The sequence below is a fragment of the Ictidomys tridecemlineatus genome, chromosome 9 (assembly GCF_052094955.1).
Source record: "Ictidomys tridecemlineatus isolate mIctTri1 chromosome 9, mIctTri1.hap1, whole genome shotgun sequence".
NCBI classification, from domain to species: Eukaryota; Metazoa; Chordata; class Mammalia; order Rodentia; family Sciuridae; genus Ictidomys; species Ictidomys tridecemlineatus.
Genome location: NC_135485.1, coordinates 102,363,361 through 102,383,112, shown reverse-complemented (window position 1 = coordinate 102,383,112; position 19,752 = coordinate 102,363,361). Strand labels below are relative to the sequence as shown.

General features: G+C 33.6%; 1 protein-coding gene across 2 annotated transcripts in view; it reads right to left on the bottom strand.

The window, feature by feature from the left end:
• The window catches only part of Emcn (endomucin), a 106,025-nt gene that overhangs the window by 69,998 nt on the left and 16,275 nt on the right, over positions 1-19,752 (bottom strand). Inside the window, exon 2 of one of the 2 annotated variants that reach the window (XM_005325748.5) lies at positions 1,274-1,390. The exons of the other annotated variant lie outside the window; for it this stretch is intronic. Within the exon in view, the coding sequence (XP_005325805.1) occupies positions 1,274-1,390 (117 nt within the window). The remainder of the gene's footprint in view (positions 1-1,273; positions 1,391-19,752) is intronic. 2 annotated transcript variants of the gene reach the window in all.

The window sequence follows — 19,752 nt, the reverse complement described above, 5'->3', positions numbered from 1 at the left end:
CTTGAAATGCCTGTGCTTGAAAACCGGGAACAAAGGACTAGAAAATTTTTATAATTTGGCGTGAACGTACTTTATATACAGAGATATGAAAAACTGTGCTGTATATGTGTAATAAGGATTGTAATGCCTTCCACTGTTGTTATGTACTTAAAAAATAAATTAAAAAATCAAATTAAAAAACGCAGTGTGCAGGAGTTGGCTAGGGGCCTGCAGGGCATGGCTTCATAATTGTGTCATTTGGAGTTTCCCTTGGTTGGAAATAGATGTTGTATGATTTTCTGGTAACAAAAATCCCCATGCCACCCCTATTGTGCAATATTTTCTCCTGCCTTGTAGAGAAGTTCTAGGAGGTTTGGTTTTCATCTTAGAATCAAACATTGCAGAAATAGTGGACTTTGATCATGACATCCTTTACATCTGAGAATCACCACCCTATTCAGCTCAGTGAACTAGCCTTCATTGGTCTGCATAGATTTGAGTTTGGCCTTAGAATAAAAAAACAAGGGGTAATAAAGAGGTGAGGAAAACAGAGGCAGGAATTTCATTTATTCAGGGCATTTGATATTTTTAGTCTTTCTGTGACCTTACTATTCTCACAGGAGTTTTTGCCTCTAAGCAATCAAGTAACAATTCTACTTTTTTTTTCCGTTAATTTATTACTGAACCCGAATATACCTCATTTTTTTTTTTGTTCATGGCAGGGTGGACAATACAGTATTCATTTGGTTTGACAACTCCTTGGGTTATTTATTGAATGCGTCTAATTGCTTTACAAATTTTTATGGATGATATTGTAATCTCCTTTAATCTAGCCAAAAATTTGGGATAGTTGTTGTCACTAAGTACAGTAAAAATAATTATGACATTGCTACTGAGATCTACAAGTTAAATCTATTATCAGCACGGTACAAGCCACAAAATTGATCTGTTATTAATATAATTCCACCTTATTGGCTATGCTGTGTAAGTGGAGAACTGAAATATTAGAAAAATATTTTTATGGCTTAGATAATTTTTTTCTTTTCTAAAAGCAAAATTTTGTTTGTAACATTCACAAAAGGACCATTCTCAAACAGGAATGATCTAAAAGAATGTCAGCACAGAAGTCCACTGTGATCTTAGGATTCATTAAGAAAGCCAAAATAACACAATAAATTCAAAATAGTGAAACAGCATAGATATTTGTAACAATCAGATATTAGATCCTAAATTTTTTTGGGTTAAATTATAAATATTCTAATATTAACTAAATTCCACTAAGAGTTAATCTTACCTTTAGGAGTTGTTTTATGGAATGATATATCAGTAGTTGTTGATAATGTTGAGTTTGTTGTTACTACAGTGGTGATTGGTAGAGAAATTGTTGTTGATGATGTATTAGTAGGTGTACCTGAAACAATTAGAAAAAAGTAAATTATGCTAAAGTAGTTGCATTAACATTTACATTTATTTTGCCAGTCAACAGACTAGTATATTTAAATTAAGTACAGTAAACAGTGTCTACTCTGATAACCAGTTAGTAGGACATGGATTTGGAACTAATGTTCTGGTTGTGAAGAGGTTAGTATTTGCTCTTCAACTGTACCTGATTTACATCAATGGTGTGACTTTTTAGGATGATAGGCAGGGTCAGTATGTAGTTCTGATCTTACATAATATCTGAGAATAATGAAGAATAGAAGTGCAAATTTGAAATTTAACACTATCTTTAAGCTAACTAAACTAATCTTACCAGATAAAATAATACAATGGGCACTCTCTGGGCTGGGCATGTTTTACTAAATGTTTTGATATTGACATTTTACTACTTAATAACTTTAATGTACTATTGATATATTCTCTTGATATATAATCTCTCTTCTCCTCTCTTTCTCCATATATATATGTACATATATATGCACACACACATGCATACACATATATATATAATCTATAACACATATTTATGTACATATGTATGTATGTATATAGAAATGTTTATTTATACAGAGTATAAATGTAAAAGTATATATAAGGAGGGAGATAAGTTCCAAAGAAAGGCAATCAACTTATTAATCTAAAGAAATTTAATAATTATAACATCTAAATTTGAGGTATGGAGCCTCCATAAATGTGCGTTTTCAAATTGTTTATTTCTCTAAATTTAAAACGTGTGCGGCCAGAGGCATGGAAAGAAGGCAATAAATTGTAATCCATGTTATGTATTTCTTTTTAATAACAATTCTTAAACTATATAAAGAAACTGATTTTCTGTAACAGCTGGAGTTGGCAATATCACAACTTCATAATTATTGTCTCAAATTGAAATATGTAGAATGAAACTCTCAGTGTTCTGTCAAAAGACTTGCTTCATATAAAATTGTTGTAGTTATCATTTATATTGATTGCTTAATCCTGGACATTATTGGTCTTATCTCTGGACAGTCACTATTATGTTACAGATTAAAATGCACAGATGTCTTGAGATTTGAAAAAATCTATTGGAAGGCATTGCTTTCCATGTAATATCCTGGTCTGTATACATATGTATGTTATAACAGTATAGAATAGCATAGAATGTTAGTTGAATAATAAAGGTTTATGTTCCTATTCCCATCAAACTACTTCAGTTCGTAACAGTGAATACATGTCATTAGTATCAGTTCTCAAATTTAAATTAGAGTTAAAAATTTCCTCTTTGAATCTGAGAAAAATTAATATGTGGAATGTCAATGAAAGGCAGTGTCTCAGATGTCATGAGATAAGGTGTGTTTTCTGTTTCATTTCATAGCCTGAAGGTACTTGGAAGTGTTAGCTCTTAGCACTGACTTTGTTTATAGACACAGTAAACAGAAATTGCTAGATATATTTGGCACATGGAGAGGTGTTCAGCATGTACAGAGATGATAGAGCTGCATTTTCACAGGTTTTATGAAGGTGAAGTTAAAAGCTCATTTTTCATCTAATGGAAGGAAGTACACTTCACACCGTGGATCTTGCCCTCCATACCACCTGGTGTTCAGCAGGGAGCTGCCACACAGCCCATACACCCATATCTGTTCTTTACTAGCCATTTTGTTCTAGCTCTTTCCTTTAGTCCTAAATTCCATGTTGTAACACTGCTTTCTAACTATTTACTAAAGTTGATAAAATTATTCTAAGAAGCGTACCACTTAGACTGGAAAATTTACCTATAATGTCTTAAATGATAACCCATCTTTTGACTTCCAAAGAGTAAAAATCTTTTTTTTTAAATTTTTTTATCTGTTATTTTTAGTTATACATGACAGTAGAATGTATTTGGGCAGATTATACATAGAGAATATAATTTAATCTATTTAAAATCCTACTCTTGTGGTTGTACATGATGTGGAGTTACACTGATCGTGTATTCAAAAAAGAAAAAAAATTGCCCCAGTGAATTAAAAAAATACATTGTAATTTTAACATACACTATATTTTATATTCTGTATTTTTATGTTCTGTATGCACAAGGGACATTAAAACATTACTATATTTTTATGGGCTCAAAAAAACAAAACAAAACAAATACAAGGCTAGGAAAGTTATGATGGATTAATTTTACTGTCTTTACTATTCCCCTCCCCGCTCCTTTCCCTTTAGTCCCCTTTGTCTCATCCAATGGATTTCTATTATTCCCTTCCCCAACCTTTCTTGTTTTGGGTTAGCATCCACAAATCAGAGAGAACATTAGGCCTTTGGTTTTTTGGGGATTGGCTTATTTCACTTAGCATGATATTCTCCAGTTCCATTCATTTACCAGCAAATGCCATAATTTTGTTCTTCTTTATGGCTAAGTAATATTCCATTGTATATTTCTACCACAGTTTATTTATCCATTTATCCTTTGAAGGACACCTGGGTTGTTTCCATAGATTGGCTATTGTGAGTTGAGCTGTTATGAACACTAATGTTCCTGTATCACTTTGATATGCTGTTTTAAAGTCCTTTGTGTATAAACCAAGAAGTGGGAAAACTGGATCAAATGGTGGTTCCATTCCAAGTTTCCTAAGGAATCTCCTTACTGCTTTCCAGAGTGGTTGCACCAATTTGCAGTCCCACCAACAATGTATGAGAATACCTTTTCCCCACATCCTCATCCAACATCTATTGTTACTTGTATTCTTTATAATTGCCATTCTAACTGGAATGAGATGGATTCTCAGTGTAGTTTTAATTTGCATGTCTCTAATTACTAGAGATGTTGAACATTTTTTTATATATTTTTGACTATTTATATTTCTTCTTTTGTGAAATGGTTGTTAGTTCCTTTGCCCATAAATTGATCTAGATATTTATTTTTCTAAAGTTCTTTGTATATCTTGGAAATTAATGACTTGTCTGATGATGGTGAAGACTTTCTCCCATTCTATAGGCTCTCTGTACATGTTATTGTTTCCTTTGCTGTGAATATTTTCAGTTTAATATCATCCCACTTATTGATTATTGATTTTACTTCTTGTGCTTTGGGAGTCTTGTTGAGGGATTCCGTTCCTAAGCTAATATGTTGAAAAGTTGGGCCTACTTTTTTTCCTAGTAAGGGTAGGGTGTATGGTCTAATGCCTAGGTCCTTGATCCACTTAAGAGTTGAGTTTTGTCCAGGGTGAGATATAGGGGTTCAATTTCATTTGATTACCTATGGATTTCTAGTTTTCCCAGCAACATTTGTTGAAGAACCTATCTTTCTTCCAATGTATGTTTATGGTTTCTTTGTCTATGATGAGGTAACTGAATTTGTGTGGGTGTGTCTCTGTCTTCTATTCTGTTCCCGTGGTCTTTCTGTTTTGGTACCAGTACCATTGCTCTTTTTGTTTTTTGCTATAGCTCTGTAGTATAATTTAAGTTATGGTATTGCGATGCTTTCTGCATCACTTTTCTTGCTGAGGATTGCTTTGGCTATTCTGGGTCTCTTATTTTTCCAAGTGAACTTCATGATTGCTTTTTCTATTTCTGTGAAGAACATCATTGGAATCTTTATGGGAATCGCATTAAATCTGTATAGGACGTTTGGTAGTATGGCCATTTGGATAATATTGATTCTGCCTATTCAAGAGTAACAATCTCAGTTCCTGAAAATAGTATCTTCAAAGATGGATCCTTCCTTTCTTTCTTGTTTGTTTCCTCCCTTCTTCCTTCCTACCCTCTCTTCTTTCTTTCCTTTTCTCTCTTCCACAATACATGTTGGACCAAGACTTATATGAGAATCGCTATTAGACACAGTAAAAGACTCTAAGATGTACCACTTGGTATCATCCTGAGGAGCTTTCATCTAGTGGGGAACATAAAGGCCATGCAAAACAAATAAGGTAGGGCACCCTGTATGGTTGTCTAGATTAATGTGTTTTTTTAAGCTGCAGGTGAATGATATAGTTAAGGGCAATTAGATCTCTTTAAGGGAATGCAGTCAGAAATGTTGCCAAATGACAAAGTAAAGAGAGATGAAATTTTAAAAAAAGCTCAATTTTCAAGAAGGGTCCCAAGTGGTTATTGAGCCTAAATTTAGAAGAGAGCCTGATAGTCTAGTCACTGAGGTGTGTGTGTGTGTGTGTGTGTGTGTGTGTGTGTGTGTGTGTGGTGTATCACATCTACTCTCTGTTCTAAGAAGAACCACAAACTAAATGTTGAGTCTCTTGCCTGACTATGTTCCTGTTTTAACTGCCAAGGTAAACAGTGACCAGAAAGTCTCATTCCACTACCCTGACCTGACCAATGAACTCTTATTCTCAACCAATCAACCAAGACTGAGCACTTCCCAGAAATTTACCTCCTTCCTTTACATAGGAGTACCAAGAATGGAAGCCCTGGTTGGGAAATGTCTTTATATAAGAAAGCCACCCCTTCGTTCCTTCAGATTACCTTTTCATTTTGTACCAAAGGATATGTCTGCCTGTTTTGTGAACTGTTTTTTTTTTTTAATTTTTGAAATGAAGCCTCTTTTTTTTTCCCCTTGAATTCTTTCCTAGTGTATTTTTGCCAACAGATACAGTTTTAGAGTGGTATTTTGAACAACCAAGGTATCATTTCATGAGTTTTTTTGTGTGTGTGTGCAAGGGTGTGCATGTGTGTAACTCTGCATGAAATGTGTGCCAATGCAAAATGTACTTTTTTACTGGGTCTCCAGTTAAAAATGTGGAAGCTGTTGGACAAACAATAAATTGGGCTAAAAGTTTATAAGATAAAGGATGACTGCCCTCATGAGAGAGCTAACATGGGAGCCAGATCCCAACAAACTAGTCATATGTTCACCCAAACAGAGAAAAGGGCACGAGCAGAACTCTGGAGTGGGGAAGCAAGAGGTATTTGAGATGAATGAAAAGAGTTCTGTTTGACTGTTTGGTGTTGAGCTATGGATGGACATGGTGATGGATGTTGTCTAAGAACATACTAGAGTCAGATTTCAGAGGGCCATGAACACTAAGTTTGGGCCTCTGGATTTTATCAAGTCAATGGGGAACCATGGAAAGTGGCTGGATAGAAATTCTAATGTAGGAAAAATAATGGAGAAATGGGTGGGATAAAGAATGAGAAGACACCCGTTGAATCAAGTTCTCCTTTTCATATTATATTTACCAAGTTCCTTGCTCTCTTGAAATCTTTGTCTGATGATGAGTTCACATCCATAAAATGACTTGATGCAAACTCAAAGTAGGCAAATTTCTAACCACTGATGTGGTAAGATTGAGAGTTACATTCAGGTTCCTCCTGACCTTCTCCCACTTGGCTACTGATTTCTCCTGAGGAAAAGGATGATCTATCAATATTCATTACACTTCCGTTGTTAATTCTTAAGGTTGTTCAGCAGATAGCATGCTCTCTTTTGGCAAGGACTGAGCGTAATCACAACAAAGACACTACGAGGCCCATACTCTTGTGATCACCATTTTATAGATGGAGCCACTGAGGCTCAAAAAGGATAAACAATTTACCTACCTTATGCACTGGAAAGTGATGTAGTTGAAAATTTAATTTAGACAGGCTCAAGAGAATATAGCCTCAACCACCACATTATCTGACCATGAGAAGGTGGCATTTTGCAAAGCTACATACACCAGTTTCACCTGTTCTTTGCCTTTGACAGGATGTGGTAAAAAAAAAAAAAGGAAGACATGACTAGATGTGCAGATGCATTGTCCTTATGTCCTCATAATGAGGAAATAGACAAAATGCCTCACGATTTTTTTTCTTTAATAATGGCAAGCATTTCATACCATTACTTGTAGGTTTGGTATACACACACACATACACACCACACGTGTTTCCTTATTAGACATAAGGCTTTGAAGGAAATTTCCCACTGACTAAGACTATTTCAATATTAAAAACAAACATAGTGGCTTTTTCAGTTTGAAAATTCCATTACTGGAAACTCTCTCTTATAATATGGTGGAAAAGAATCATCCCAACTAACATGACTGAAGGTTTATTGACCGTGATGCAAGTTACTACCAGTTATTCTTCGACTTTAGTATCTGTAGGTATTCCCTCTAGGTTTGATTTCATCTCATAATAAATTATTGAGGAAAATGACTTTATTCTGAAGTGTTTTTCTCATCATAGAATATGGTGAGATAACATTTTTACCTCTCTTTATCTCCAAAGTGATTAAAGATAAATTTAACAAGGCAATCCGAGCCTCATGACTTTGCTGTGCTAAACCAGATAGGGCTGCGCTTGGGATGTCGTAAGAGAAGCAGATGGCATAGTGTCCTGATTCCACCCCACCCCCACACATTCAGACTTGGAGAGCTCAGGGGATACTGTAATACTAATTTCCATGCTATCACAGGGTGAAGAATTATCTGAAGTTTTAGAGTGTTCCTTTTGTGTTTGGTTGGTTTTGTGTTTTCCAGCTTTTTTGAAACAATAGTTGTGTGTATATATATATACACACACTCACATACACACACACACATACAAAACATATATATATATATATATATTCTAATTATAAAAGTTAAATGATAGATTTTTCAAGGTATTTATAGATCCTGAAATAGTTCTGTATCATCTGATGTTCAAGATGTGAAATTCCCAGCTGTTCAGATATAATACCTTATAGGACCTTTCATAAGAACTGGCCTATCTTGTCTTTGATACTTTAGCTTATGGCTGGAAGCCATATATATTTTCTCCTGTTTTCAAATGATCAAGTCAGCTACTCCCTTTTAGTCATGGTTTGTACTTACATTTCTGTGAAACAGAAATAGTATCTAAGAGTTAGAATTTTATTTATTCTTAGGATGAGTAAGGTCTCTTTCTAGTTGACTTTCTTCTTTTGGACAGTAGAGCATCTCTTCTTCTCTATCAAGTCAACTAAAGTCCACTAGAAATTCACTTCTAAAGAAAGTAGACCTTTCTTCCTGAAAAGAATTTTGATGTCCTGACATAACACAATCTTTCAGGTTTTCTCCTTAGAAAATGCATAAATATAAGGTAGTTTCAAAAGATCATAGCACCAATTAGTAGAAAAGTCTGCTTGATTTCCGTTTAAGTAATCTTTATTATATGCTATAGAAAAAAAATCTGTTTTTGATTTCATCTCTGATATTTAGGCAGGTGGAATGCACATGTCCTCTAAGCTCTCTAGACACTTAGAAGCATGATCTTTTGGGAGAGAACAGGAAGATCTTACTTTTAATGAAACATCAAAGTTAGTGGCAACTCTTCAAAAACAAGGTTTCAAATTTAAAGTACATTTTCATTAAAGCTAAAAAAAAATGTTGTGGAAAAGACAAAGTTCTGAGAATGCTCAAATTGCCTATGTGGAATGATTTGGGGGGATAAGTAACAAGAAAATCTTGTCTCTCATAGAAGGCAAAATATTCATATTAGTGGGGAAATGCTGTACTCAAATGAGGCATCTCCTCAGGTTTCCAGCCATCTGTGAGGTGGGGAGGGAGTGCCAAGCCTGGCAGGCTCCGAGTGTGGACAGGTGTCTCTGCCACCTGGCCCCTCTAGGGAGAACAGGAAGGCAGCACTACATTGGTGAGTTTGTTAAACAGAAAACAACAATATCTGCAAAATGGACCTGAGAATCCGAGGAGTTCTGGCTGGCGAAAGGTTGGAGGGGTACAGTGCAAATTGCCTCTACTTGCTCGGGGCACATGTTCAATATTATGGGGGCAGTGCTGGTTATTTTTCCTTCACAAACTAGTGATTCTTTTAAGATAATGTTCCATGATATTGAGATATCTTTAGGTTTGGTCTTCATTGTCAGGAGAAATTTTATGTCACATCCAAGGGAAGACTGATGGATTTCAATTCCTTAAGTTACCAGAAGGTAAAGGCTATGTTTAAAATTTATAGGAGTGGGAATGGGAGGGAAAAGGAAGAACTTGGGAATCCTCTTGGGGTTTTAGACAATTGTCCCGAGATTCCTTCCACTGTCCTGTTCTCTGAGTCCTGAGATAAACTGTGCTTCTGCAGCCCACAGGGTATCTGCCAAGGAAACATGATGTGGAGGCTCAGCTTGCCCTTGAGGGCACCAGGCTGACTCCACCGGCAAGTTTCTGGGGCTCATTTCTTGACTTTAGAAAGGGTATCAGTTTGGCTGACCTCTCAGTTCCTGGAAGAGCAGCAGTGCTCTGTCCCTTCTCTGGGACCAGTGGAAGTGAAAGTAGAGGTGAAATGCAGTTTCTATTCTTCTTAAAGGCCACCTCCAACACTCCTCTGAACCTAGAATGTAGCCACTTAAGTCTTGAGTCTTCAACTATGGACTTTCCTGAGCATTTCCCCAGAAACATGGAAGGCCCCAGTGTACACTGTTTATTAGCCAATCACATTAGTTTCGAATAGTGACTTACACACATGCAATGACAAGATTTGAAGCTAGAAAATGATATTTGGCTGAATTTGAGATGTCCTGTCAATCACATACTTTTATTTTTGTTTTCTGTAAATGTAAGGGGGGAAAAATCTAGTTGATTTAAATTATGCTTTAATTTATATCAGCTGAAAAACTACTTTTAGTTATTAAAGGGCAAAGTTGAAATAAGTATTTGTCTTCTGAAAAATCAGAGAATCCTGTCTTGCTCCAATTACAAGCTGACAAATTACAGTTGTATGTATTTATGGTGAGCAAAATTGATGTTACTATTTAGAAAAGCAGTGTGAAATAATTATCTAAAGCTAATTAATATGTTTATTACCTCAAATGTTTGTGGTAAAAATATTTGAAATTTACTGTTAGTTATTTTAAAGTGTACATTACATTAACGCATTCGCCACATTGTGCAATATATGGCCATAAAAAGTGTTTCATTCTTCCTGTTTCATTGAAGCTTTATGATCTTTGATCATTATCTCTCCATTTCCCCAACAACCATTCTACTCTCTGCTTTGAGTATGGCTGTTTTAGATTCCACATGTATGTGAGATCATGCAGTGTTTGTCTTTCTAGGCCGGAACTATTTCACTTAGCTTAATGTTCTTCAATTCCAGGCATGTTGATACAAGTGACAAAATTTATTTCATTTTTAAGACTGAATAGTGTTTCAATGTGTTTACTGTTTCATGATTTTTTTTTTATTCATTCACCTGTTGATGGACACTTGGGTTGATTCTATAACTTGGCTATTGTGAGTAACTATGCAGTAAGCACACAACAAGTGCAGGTGTCTGTTTGACTTACAGAATTCAATTCCTTTGGATACAGCAGGTTTGCTGGACACTATGGTAGTACCATTTTAGCTTTTTGAGGAAACTCTGTACTATGTTCTATAACAGCCATACTAGTTTATATTCCTTCCAACACTGTGCCAATGTTTCCTTTTCTCCATATCCTCTTCAACACTTTGTCTTTTTAATAACAACCATTCTAATAGGTATGAGGTGATAACTCATTGTGGTTTAGATTTTCATTTCTCTAGTAACTGGTGAAGTTCAGCATTATTTTTTTTCATATCTTTCTTGGCTATTTTTATATTTTCTTTTGGGAGGTATATATTCAGGTCTCTTGCCCAAGTTTTAATCAGATTATTGTTTTTCTTTATATACAGTTCTTTGAATTCATTATGTTTATTGGATATTAACCCCTTATCAGATATAAGGTTTGCAAATATTTTCCTCCAATATTTTCTGTTGTCTTTTCACTCTTACTTGTTTCCATTGCTGTGCAGAAGTTTTTTATTTTGATGTAATCCCATTTGTTGTTGTTGCCCATATTTTGGGGGTTATATATATATATATATATTGTACCATAGTTCTCCCTGCATACTCTCTTCTAGTAGTTATACAGTTTCAGAACTTTTATTTAAGTTATTAATCAATTTCAAGTTGACTATTGTGTATAGCATAAGACAAAGTTCCAATTTTATTTTTTTTTTCTTATGGACATCTAGTTTTCCCACCACCATTTATTGATGAAACTATCCTTTTCCCCATGTGTGCACTTGGCATCTTTGTTGAAAATGAATTGACCATGACATCTGTGTTCATTTCTGGATGCTATGTTCTGTTCCACTTTTTGATGAGTCTATTTTAATGCCAGTACAATTCTGCTTTAATTACTACTGCTTTTCCAAGGAGCTAGCTGTGCCATACACAGTATTCCAGATGACCTTAAGCTCATCTCCACAAGATCCTACCTGGGGAGGGAGACTGCCACCACAGCAAATATTGGCAATGAGTAGGGCTAGATCAGCCACAGTTAGGGATTAAAACAGTACTCAGTACAGCCTCAAAGCCCACTCCAATACCCTATGTAGGCAGAGAGACAAACATCCACTATGCATTTCTACTGAGCAAAGCAGCTGCTATCCAGGCTAGTTAACAATTCCACCAAAGTTTGGGGACATACCAGAAGCCTGCCTCACTCCTGAATTCATGTAACAAAAGTACCAGTCCTGGAATATATGCTGTGGCCTAGTCCAATTTGATGTAATTATAGTGTCCATTCAACAACTCAGAACTTAACCAGTGGTTTCACTGGAAAACGGCACCTAGCCAGCTCCCCTACTCAAACTTAGAACAAATGCAACAACTTAGACATCCAGAGAAATGGAAAGCAAAGTTCACCTATCCAGGGTTGTTTGCCATCTGGTCCATCTAGAATCACTGAATAAACTAAATAGCAAATATCTATCCCTGCCAAAGAAAATCTATAAAGCCAGAACAGGTGCACACTGCTCAGAGTCATAGACACTAGTGCAAGGATACAAGGATTTTAAAAATTCAGGTAATCATAATACCTCAAAAAAAAAAAAAACAAGAAAACAAATCACCAACCATAGACTCTAAAGAAAGGAATATATATGAAATGACAGAAAAATAGTTCAGAACCATCCTTCTAATGGTCAGTGAGCTACAAGAATAGATTAAAAAATTAAATGATATTTGGAAAACAGTGCACCAAATGAGAATTTTGACAAAGAAATAGAAATAGCAACAAAAGTAGCAATAACAATCTGAATAGATACCCTAGAAACAAATAGCATTATGACTACACTGAAAAATGTACCAGGAAGCTTCAACATTGCGGGGTGTCAAACTGAAGAAAAAAATCAATGAGTTTGAAGACAAAACATTTAACATTATCCATTTAAAGGAACAAAAAGATAAAAGAATAAAAACGAATGAAGGAAGTCTGAAGAAATCATTATACATTATTGAGAGATGCAATGCATACATAAATGAATTTAAGAAGAAGAAGAAAAGGGCCAGAAAGCATATTTAAATAAATAATGAATGAAAACTGCCACAATCTGTAGACAGATACTGATATCCAATTAGAGGAAGTTCAGAGGTTTTGGATCCAATTTGACACAAAGAGGAATTCACTAAGACACAAAGAATTTTTTGTCTTTAATTTTCTTACAGTTTAATTATGAGAACAGCAAGAGATAAGAAATGCATTCCATACAAAAGGTTTCAAAAAGGCTAGCAGTGAATTTCTCAGCACATTATTAATTTATATCTGTTATTTATGAATAGAAGACACTTAAAAATTATTATGAGGAAGGAAAGCAAGGGGCAGCTTAATGTACAAAAATGGATGACAGCAGGACTTAGGGCAGTGTTACCCAGTTTGAGTCCAGACCCCATCACATAATAGCTCCATGCCGATCAGCAAATTACTCAACGTCTTTAACCCCTCCTATTGTTGAACATCTCCAAAAGGTCTATAGGCTGAAGTCTTGTTCTTAGGGTAGTACTATTGGTGATAGCAGAAACGTTAGTGTGAACTAGTGGAAGATCCTTAGACCATCATTGTGAGTTTATGCTCAGAATATAATTCACATGTTATCATAGCCTGAGCTTGGACTTGCCCTCTCTGTGTTCCTGGTTTGAAATGTAATTACTTCCTACTGCTTGTGCTCTTACTTTGCTATATACCACAATGTGACACAACTTGTAACTGAACTGATATCCATACCATGTCCTTGAACCACCAAACTGTGGACTGGCTAAACACTTTCTGTTTATATAGTGAGCTGCCTCAGGTATTTTATTATAGTGATGGAAAACTAACTAATGCAACTTTAGTTTTTAGTCTTTATGTCATTAATAAAAATTGAGTTCATTTTAGATCTCTACATATAAATCTAGTAAATGTATAGTACTCAATAGTATTGCCCCTACATATCCAGTGAACTAGTAAGAAAATTATCTTTAACATAGTCAATAAGTTCAGACTAGTAAAATTTTTTGAGACAAACTTATCAAATTGTAGTCTGATTCTCCTAATTATGATCTTACTTTGATGATCACTTTGCTAGATTTTATAAATTGTTTTCATTATCTCCTTTACTAATATCCTTATACTATTCCAAGAAATTGTGATTCTAATAGTAGAAAAAAAGAATGCAGGATAGAAAAAAAGTTGGTTTTATACAGTGAAAGAAAGAGTTGCTACATATTGTAGTTCTATAAGCCCTACATTGTTGTTTTACTGTGGTGTTGCACTATTGAGATCTTTCATTTATTTTCACACAAGTACTGTCTATATACTGGTAAATTGATTTACACATATATGCTACTATTTTTTTAATCTATGGATTCTACCATGATAAAATTGCATTTTAAAAATTGCAAAATATTTAGCAACATTTTATTTCTCTTCCATCAATGTGTGAATGCAATTATATTACTGAGGGGGGGATTCAAATTTTGTTTTCATGTAAATGATGTATTTGTCTTCAGAAAGTTGGAGGATGTCTTCCTTGTGGGTCTACAATCAGTTTATCAATAACAGTAAAGTTTAGTTAATTTCTCTTAAGTCTTTATATAGCATCACAGGACTGAGTCAGAATTTGAGATCTTTTCATTTCCTGCAAATAGTCAGGGAATCTCTTTAAACATCTATGACTCACCCTTTTTAATTAAAAAACATAAGATAATACCTATAGAGCAAATTATTTATAGCCCTTTGATACCAGTATATGTCAGTTTTAAATGCTAGGATCAGACTTATCTTTTATTTCTCTAAATTTGTTCCTCCACAATTTCTCCACATGAGAGTTGGAAAAACTTGTTCTGAACAACACGCTCTGCAGGAAGCACATCCTGTATTCATCCAAGAACAGATAATTCATGATTTTCTACTTGTAGATTTTAGAGATTAGCTTTTTTAGGGTATGTTTTCCAAATTAAAAATATTTTGAACTTTTCCATTAGGATGCTATCAAAGGAATTACTTAGAGTAGGTTAATTACATTTAAGTCTTTTAAAGCAGCTATGTGGGTTGGGGGACAGATACAGCTTTTGGAGAGAGAAAGAAAGCCTACACTGAACATTTTAGCAGTTTTTTTTAAATTTAGTAGTAGGCAAAAGACACATTTGCAGAATATGCGCTCAAAGCCTGGTTGGCAAGTATGTACTCTTGCTGACAGTGGAGGACTGGATATCCTCCTGTATGCTTTTGCTTCTCTATAAACACAAGCAAGCCTCGTTATTTTAGAGTAATACCTATTGAACCATACTGCCTGTCAATTTTAACTAGAAAAGTGAACCACTCCAAGCTCCCTTCCAAAAATGGCAAGACAATAACTAGAATAAACATGGTACTTATCTAAGAACACATGGTCATGTGTATCTTTGCAAGAGGTAGCTTTGAAAATTGAAAAGGATGTTTAGGACTCAGTGTAATAGAAAGGGCTAGAGGCAACTGAATTGCTCTGAGAAAAATAAAACAGTATATATATATATTTCTTTTACCCCTGAGGATGTGGGGGAAAAAGGAAGAGAAAAAAATGTCATAAAAGAAGGCACATCCCAAAGACTTATGAACAAGGGCATCTAGAACTTTTGAGTTTTCACATCTCTCTGATGTAAACTCTGTTCTTGCACTAAAGTCTGCAAATACCAACCAACACTCAATATAAGTGGATTTTCCTGGGAATGCCTTAGGGAAAGGGGAACTACAGTTTGGTTCTTGCTAGAAAGAACCAAACTGTAGTTTTTTAGTTCTTTTACTGTATAAAACCATCTTCTAAGTTTAGAAAACTTAGAAGATGGTTTTATACAGTAAAAGAGTTGCCACATACTGCAGCTCTGTAAGCTCTACACTGATGGTTATCTCATTGTGGGGTTGCACTATTGAGATCTGCAGAGTTTCTACCAGGGATCTTTGAATTCATTTTCACATTATTATTACCTGTATACTGGTAAATTGACTTTCACATGTATGCTACTATTTTTTAAAAACCTATGGGTTTTTATTATGATAAATAAATAAAAGTTGTCGTAAATAACCAAAAGACCTACAAGATTCAACGGATTCCAAAGTTGAAAATAAAGACAAACAAGAGAATCTAATCCTTTGTCTGCCAAAGGGAATCACAAAAATCTGGGCCATTTTCCCATTTTCTCCAGTCTTCAATTGAAGACTTCAGGATAAATCCTTAATCTGACCATGTTATGATATTAACAGGTAGACATACATAGGTAATATTTGAATTCTATAATATAGTTTTTTATTTCACTGAACATCAATTACTAAACTTGGAATCAAATTGCTGGGTCATAATCATGTTTGTCAAACAGAGGATAATTGTATGATTTTCTAGAGCACAATATTCCAGATAGTACTGGCTATAAAGTTTTACAAATATGGCATGATATTCAGAACAAACAGACTCTGAAGCAGCAATAATTACTTCAATCTGAGATATCACCAATGCTTTGTAATGAAGTGTTTTTTACGATTTTAAGTGTGAAAACTACCAGTAGATCCGAGATAACTTTTGTGAATTGATTTCTTTTATCTTTAAGACAAATTCACACTGGAATAAATAAAAATTTAGTTCAGGAAATAGTAACAGATATAAGTCAGAGAGTAAGAAGCCACTGTATAATTTTGTTTCTCAATAAATTCCAGCACCTCTAGTTATTTAAAAGTTGTACCCCATTGTACCATAGTGCCTGCCTGTAGATGGGATTTCATGTTGCTATCAATATACAATTAATCTCCCTTGTCCAGACCTCAGAAATCTGACACTCTGTACAAACATTTATGAACTTAAGAGTTATAAAAATATATAAGAACCATCAAATTTTCAAATAATTTTAATAGATAGCAGTAACATTTCTCTGTGTAGCATGTATTTTCAGCTATCAGTACAGTACTTGACTTTAGACTTTTAATATTTTTAAAATGCTAAAAATAAGTAAGTTTTGCTCAAATGAACAGAACTTTCATAATGTTGCAATTATTCTAACTTTTAAAGTGGAATTATCACCCACTAAAATTGAGTTCTATTGAATTTACATTGATTTACTATTGAATGTCATACTTACATAAAAATGTCTGGATTTAATTTACTTGCTAATCATTATTCCTTACCTTTAATTTCTATTTGTAAACATACCTTTGTTATTTTGTGACATCAACAGTGTTGAATGCTGGATTAAATTTGGATTCATGAGTTTTTAAAATATGGGATCACCTGAAAATCTGGGAATAATTCATGAGGCAATTCCTGTGTTTTTGGCATTTTCTGTACCTCTAGAGAGACTGTAACATTTGGAAATGTTACTCTTCATATCCTCCTGTTGATAAAGGTTGAGGTAAAATGCATTTGATAAGTTCAGAAGAGTCATTTACCAATTATCAAAGTATCCTTAAAACTCTTATTCATTTCAGCAGACTCTGAGTGAGAAAAAAGAATTGGCAAAAGAAAAGGAAACGCCAAACTTGGCCTCTTAAGATTTAAGCTACAGAAATGTATATTTAAACTTTTCATTCATTTCTGGACCACCTTTGTGAGTTATTTCAAATCCTGTATCTACTCTTATCTTCTTACCCTTATTTTTAAAACCAACTTAGATTGGATTTTTAAGTTTTTAAAAATACAACTCACTTTAGAACATTTGAATATTATGATGTTAAAATGCAATATAAAAAAAAACTATTGCTGGTCTTAATAGAAATAACCAGAAAAAATAAATACTATGAAAAATAATCACTGGATTCTTGATGGATACCACTAACTATGATGGTTTCATATGTGAGTCCTGCTCTTTAAAAGCTAAAAAAAAAAAAAAATGTTGGGGAAGGACAAAAACATAAAACATCAAGAGTACAAGTTCTTCCCTAGGAAACTAGAGCATATTGGAGATTTTAATCAATGATGTTTAATTCTATGGCCATTTATGCCTGAATGACCTGAAGTGTCACCAGTTATAAGCCTTTACACACACTGGAAATATTGCTGTAGGTGAAGTCTTTTAAGGTTACCAAATCTGTTATGAAGGACACTGTAATGTACCAAATCACAGCGTTCCCAAGGTACAGGAAGCCAGCCCCACTCCATTTTGTTTTCTCTTCTTGCTTTGCTTTAGCATTCTAGCATGCATTATTACAACTTTCTTTAAGATCCAAAGTCAAAAGATCCCAAAGCTTAGCATTATTTTAGGGACTGATAATATAGGTAGAAAGTAAGGGCTGAGTCAGTGATTGATGATCATTAAATATCTCAAATACCTATGTGGAGAAAATATGTTATGTAAACAGTAACCATTGGGCCTACAGTGATTTAGATAGGCTTGTATAAGGCTCTTGATTTTTATTTCTTATGACATTACTTACAAAAAAGCAGATTAAACTATAAGCTTGTAAATGACAGCACCTTAGAAAACACTTGGCACAACATTTCAGAAGAATCTGACCTTTATGGTTGAAAAAATAATTCAAATCAAGGTTTTAAGGGACAATAAACTGAACTGTATTTTAAATGCCTTGAATAATAAAAAAATGTTGCAGTATAAAAATAAAGTAAATAATTAGAGAAATCATTGATTTGTAGGATAAAGTTTAGAAGGAATAAATATAACGTGAAAAACAAAAGTATAAAAGCAAAAATATGCTAATTTAACAAACTAGTATAAGAATAAAAGCATCAAGAAATGATTTAAAGCAAAGAAAAACTCAAGTTTGGAAATGAACACTTAATATAATATTTTATTTTAAAATCTTACGTTCAAAGTAGACCTTAGATATATAAGAATCAAAAAGTACATATATATACATATATGTATATATATATCAAGAAGTACATATATATGTATATATATACATATATATGTATATATATGCACACACACAGTGAAATATTACTCAGCCATAAAAAGAATGACTTTATGAGTTTTGCCAGTAAATGGATGGGTATGGAGACTATCATGCTAAGTGAAATAAAACAATCCCCAAAATCAATATGTAAATAAAAGTAAAAGAGAATTTTACCCTAAAATTTTTGATTTTTTATTAGATGAAAAAAGTCAATAAATTCTTAATATTCAGATAAAACAAGTGGACAAATTTAGTCTATGTAGAAAGTAATCTCATGCAGGTACCTCATGAAATACAAATTTTATTTGTAAACAAAACCCAAATGTTCTCTATGATATGTGGATGCTAACACACACTAAGGGGGTGGAGAACAGAAGTTCAATGAATTAGACAAAGGGGAATGAAGGGAAGGTAGAAGGGATGGGAAAGGAAACAGATAGAATAAATCAGACAAAACTTTTTTATGTTCACATATGAATACATGACCAGTGTAACTTCACATCGTACAACCACAAGAATAGGGTTCTAATTAGAATAAGTCATACTTTGTGTATGTATAATATGTCAAAATACATACTGTCATGTATATCCAAAAAGAACAAATTTAAGAAAAAAATTAACCTACCCCCGAAAAAAGAAAATTTCACTAGAAAAAAAGTACCCATTGTTATATATTTAAATAATAGTTGGGTTTTTACTATAGCATGAGTTCAATTTAGTCTATGAATTTTAAACAAGAGCAACATTATCAAATAAAAGGAACTAATGTAAAGATGTAAGTTGGATTTCAGGAGAAGAGAAAGGATTTGGAATAATTTACGGTTTAATATTATAAATCTGTCTAAAACTAAATTTAATTCTTTCATAATTTCATTTCTATATCATTTATCTCTTTCCCAATATGTGAATGAAAGTAAAAGAGAATTTTACCCTAAAATTTTTGATTTTTCATTAGATGAAAAATAATCAATAATTAATATCTTAATATTCAGAGAAAACAAATGGAAAATATAATCCATGAACAAAGTAATCTCATGTAGGCACTTCACGAAATACAGATTTTATTTGTAAACAAAAACCATTAGTAAAGTGCATCTGTTATGAAAATAACATGATATCTTTCATAATTACAGTGGTTTTTTAAAAATTTTCTATGTAAGAGTAACATAGAATAAATTGTTTTTCTTATAACATTTATTGGTAGTGTTATTACTAAGATATTATAAAAAGGTGATAAAGTGCCATTC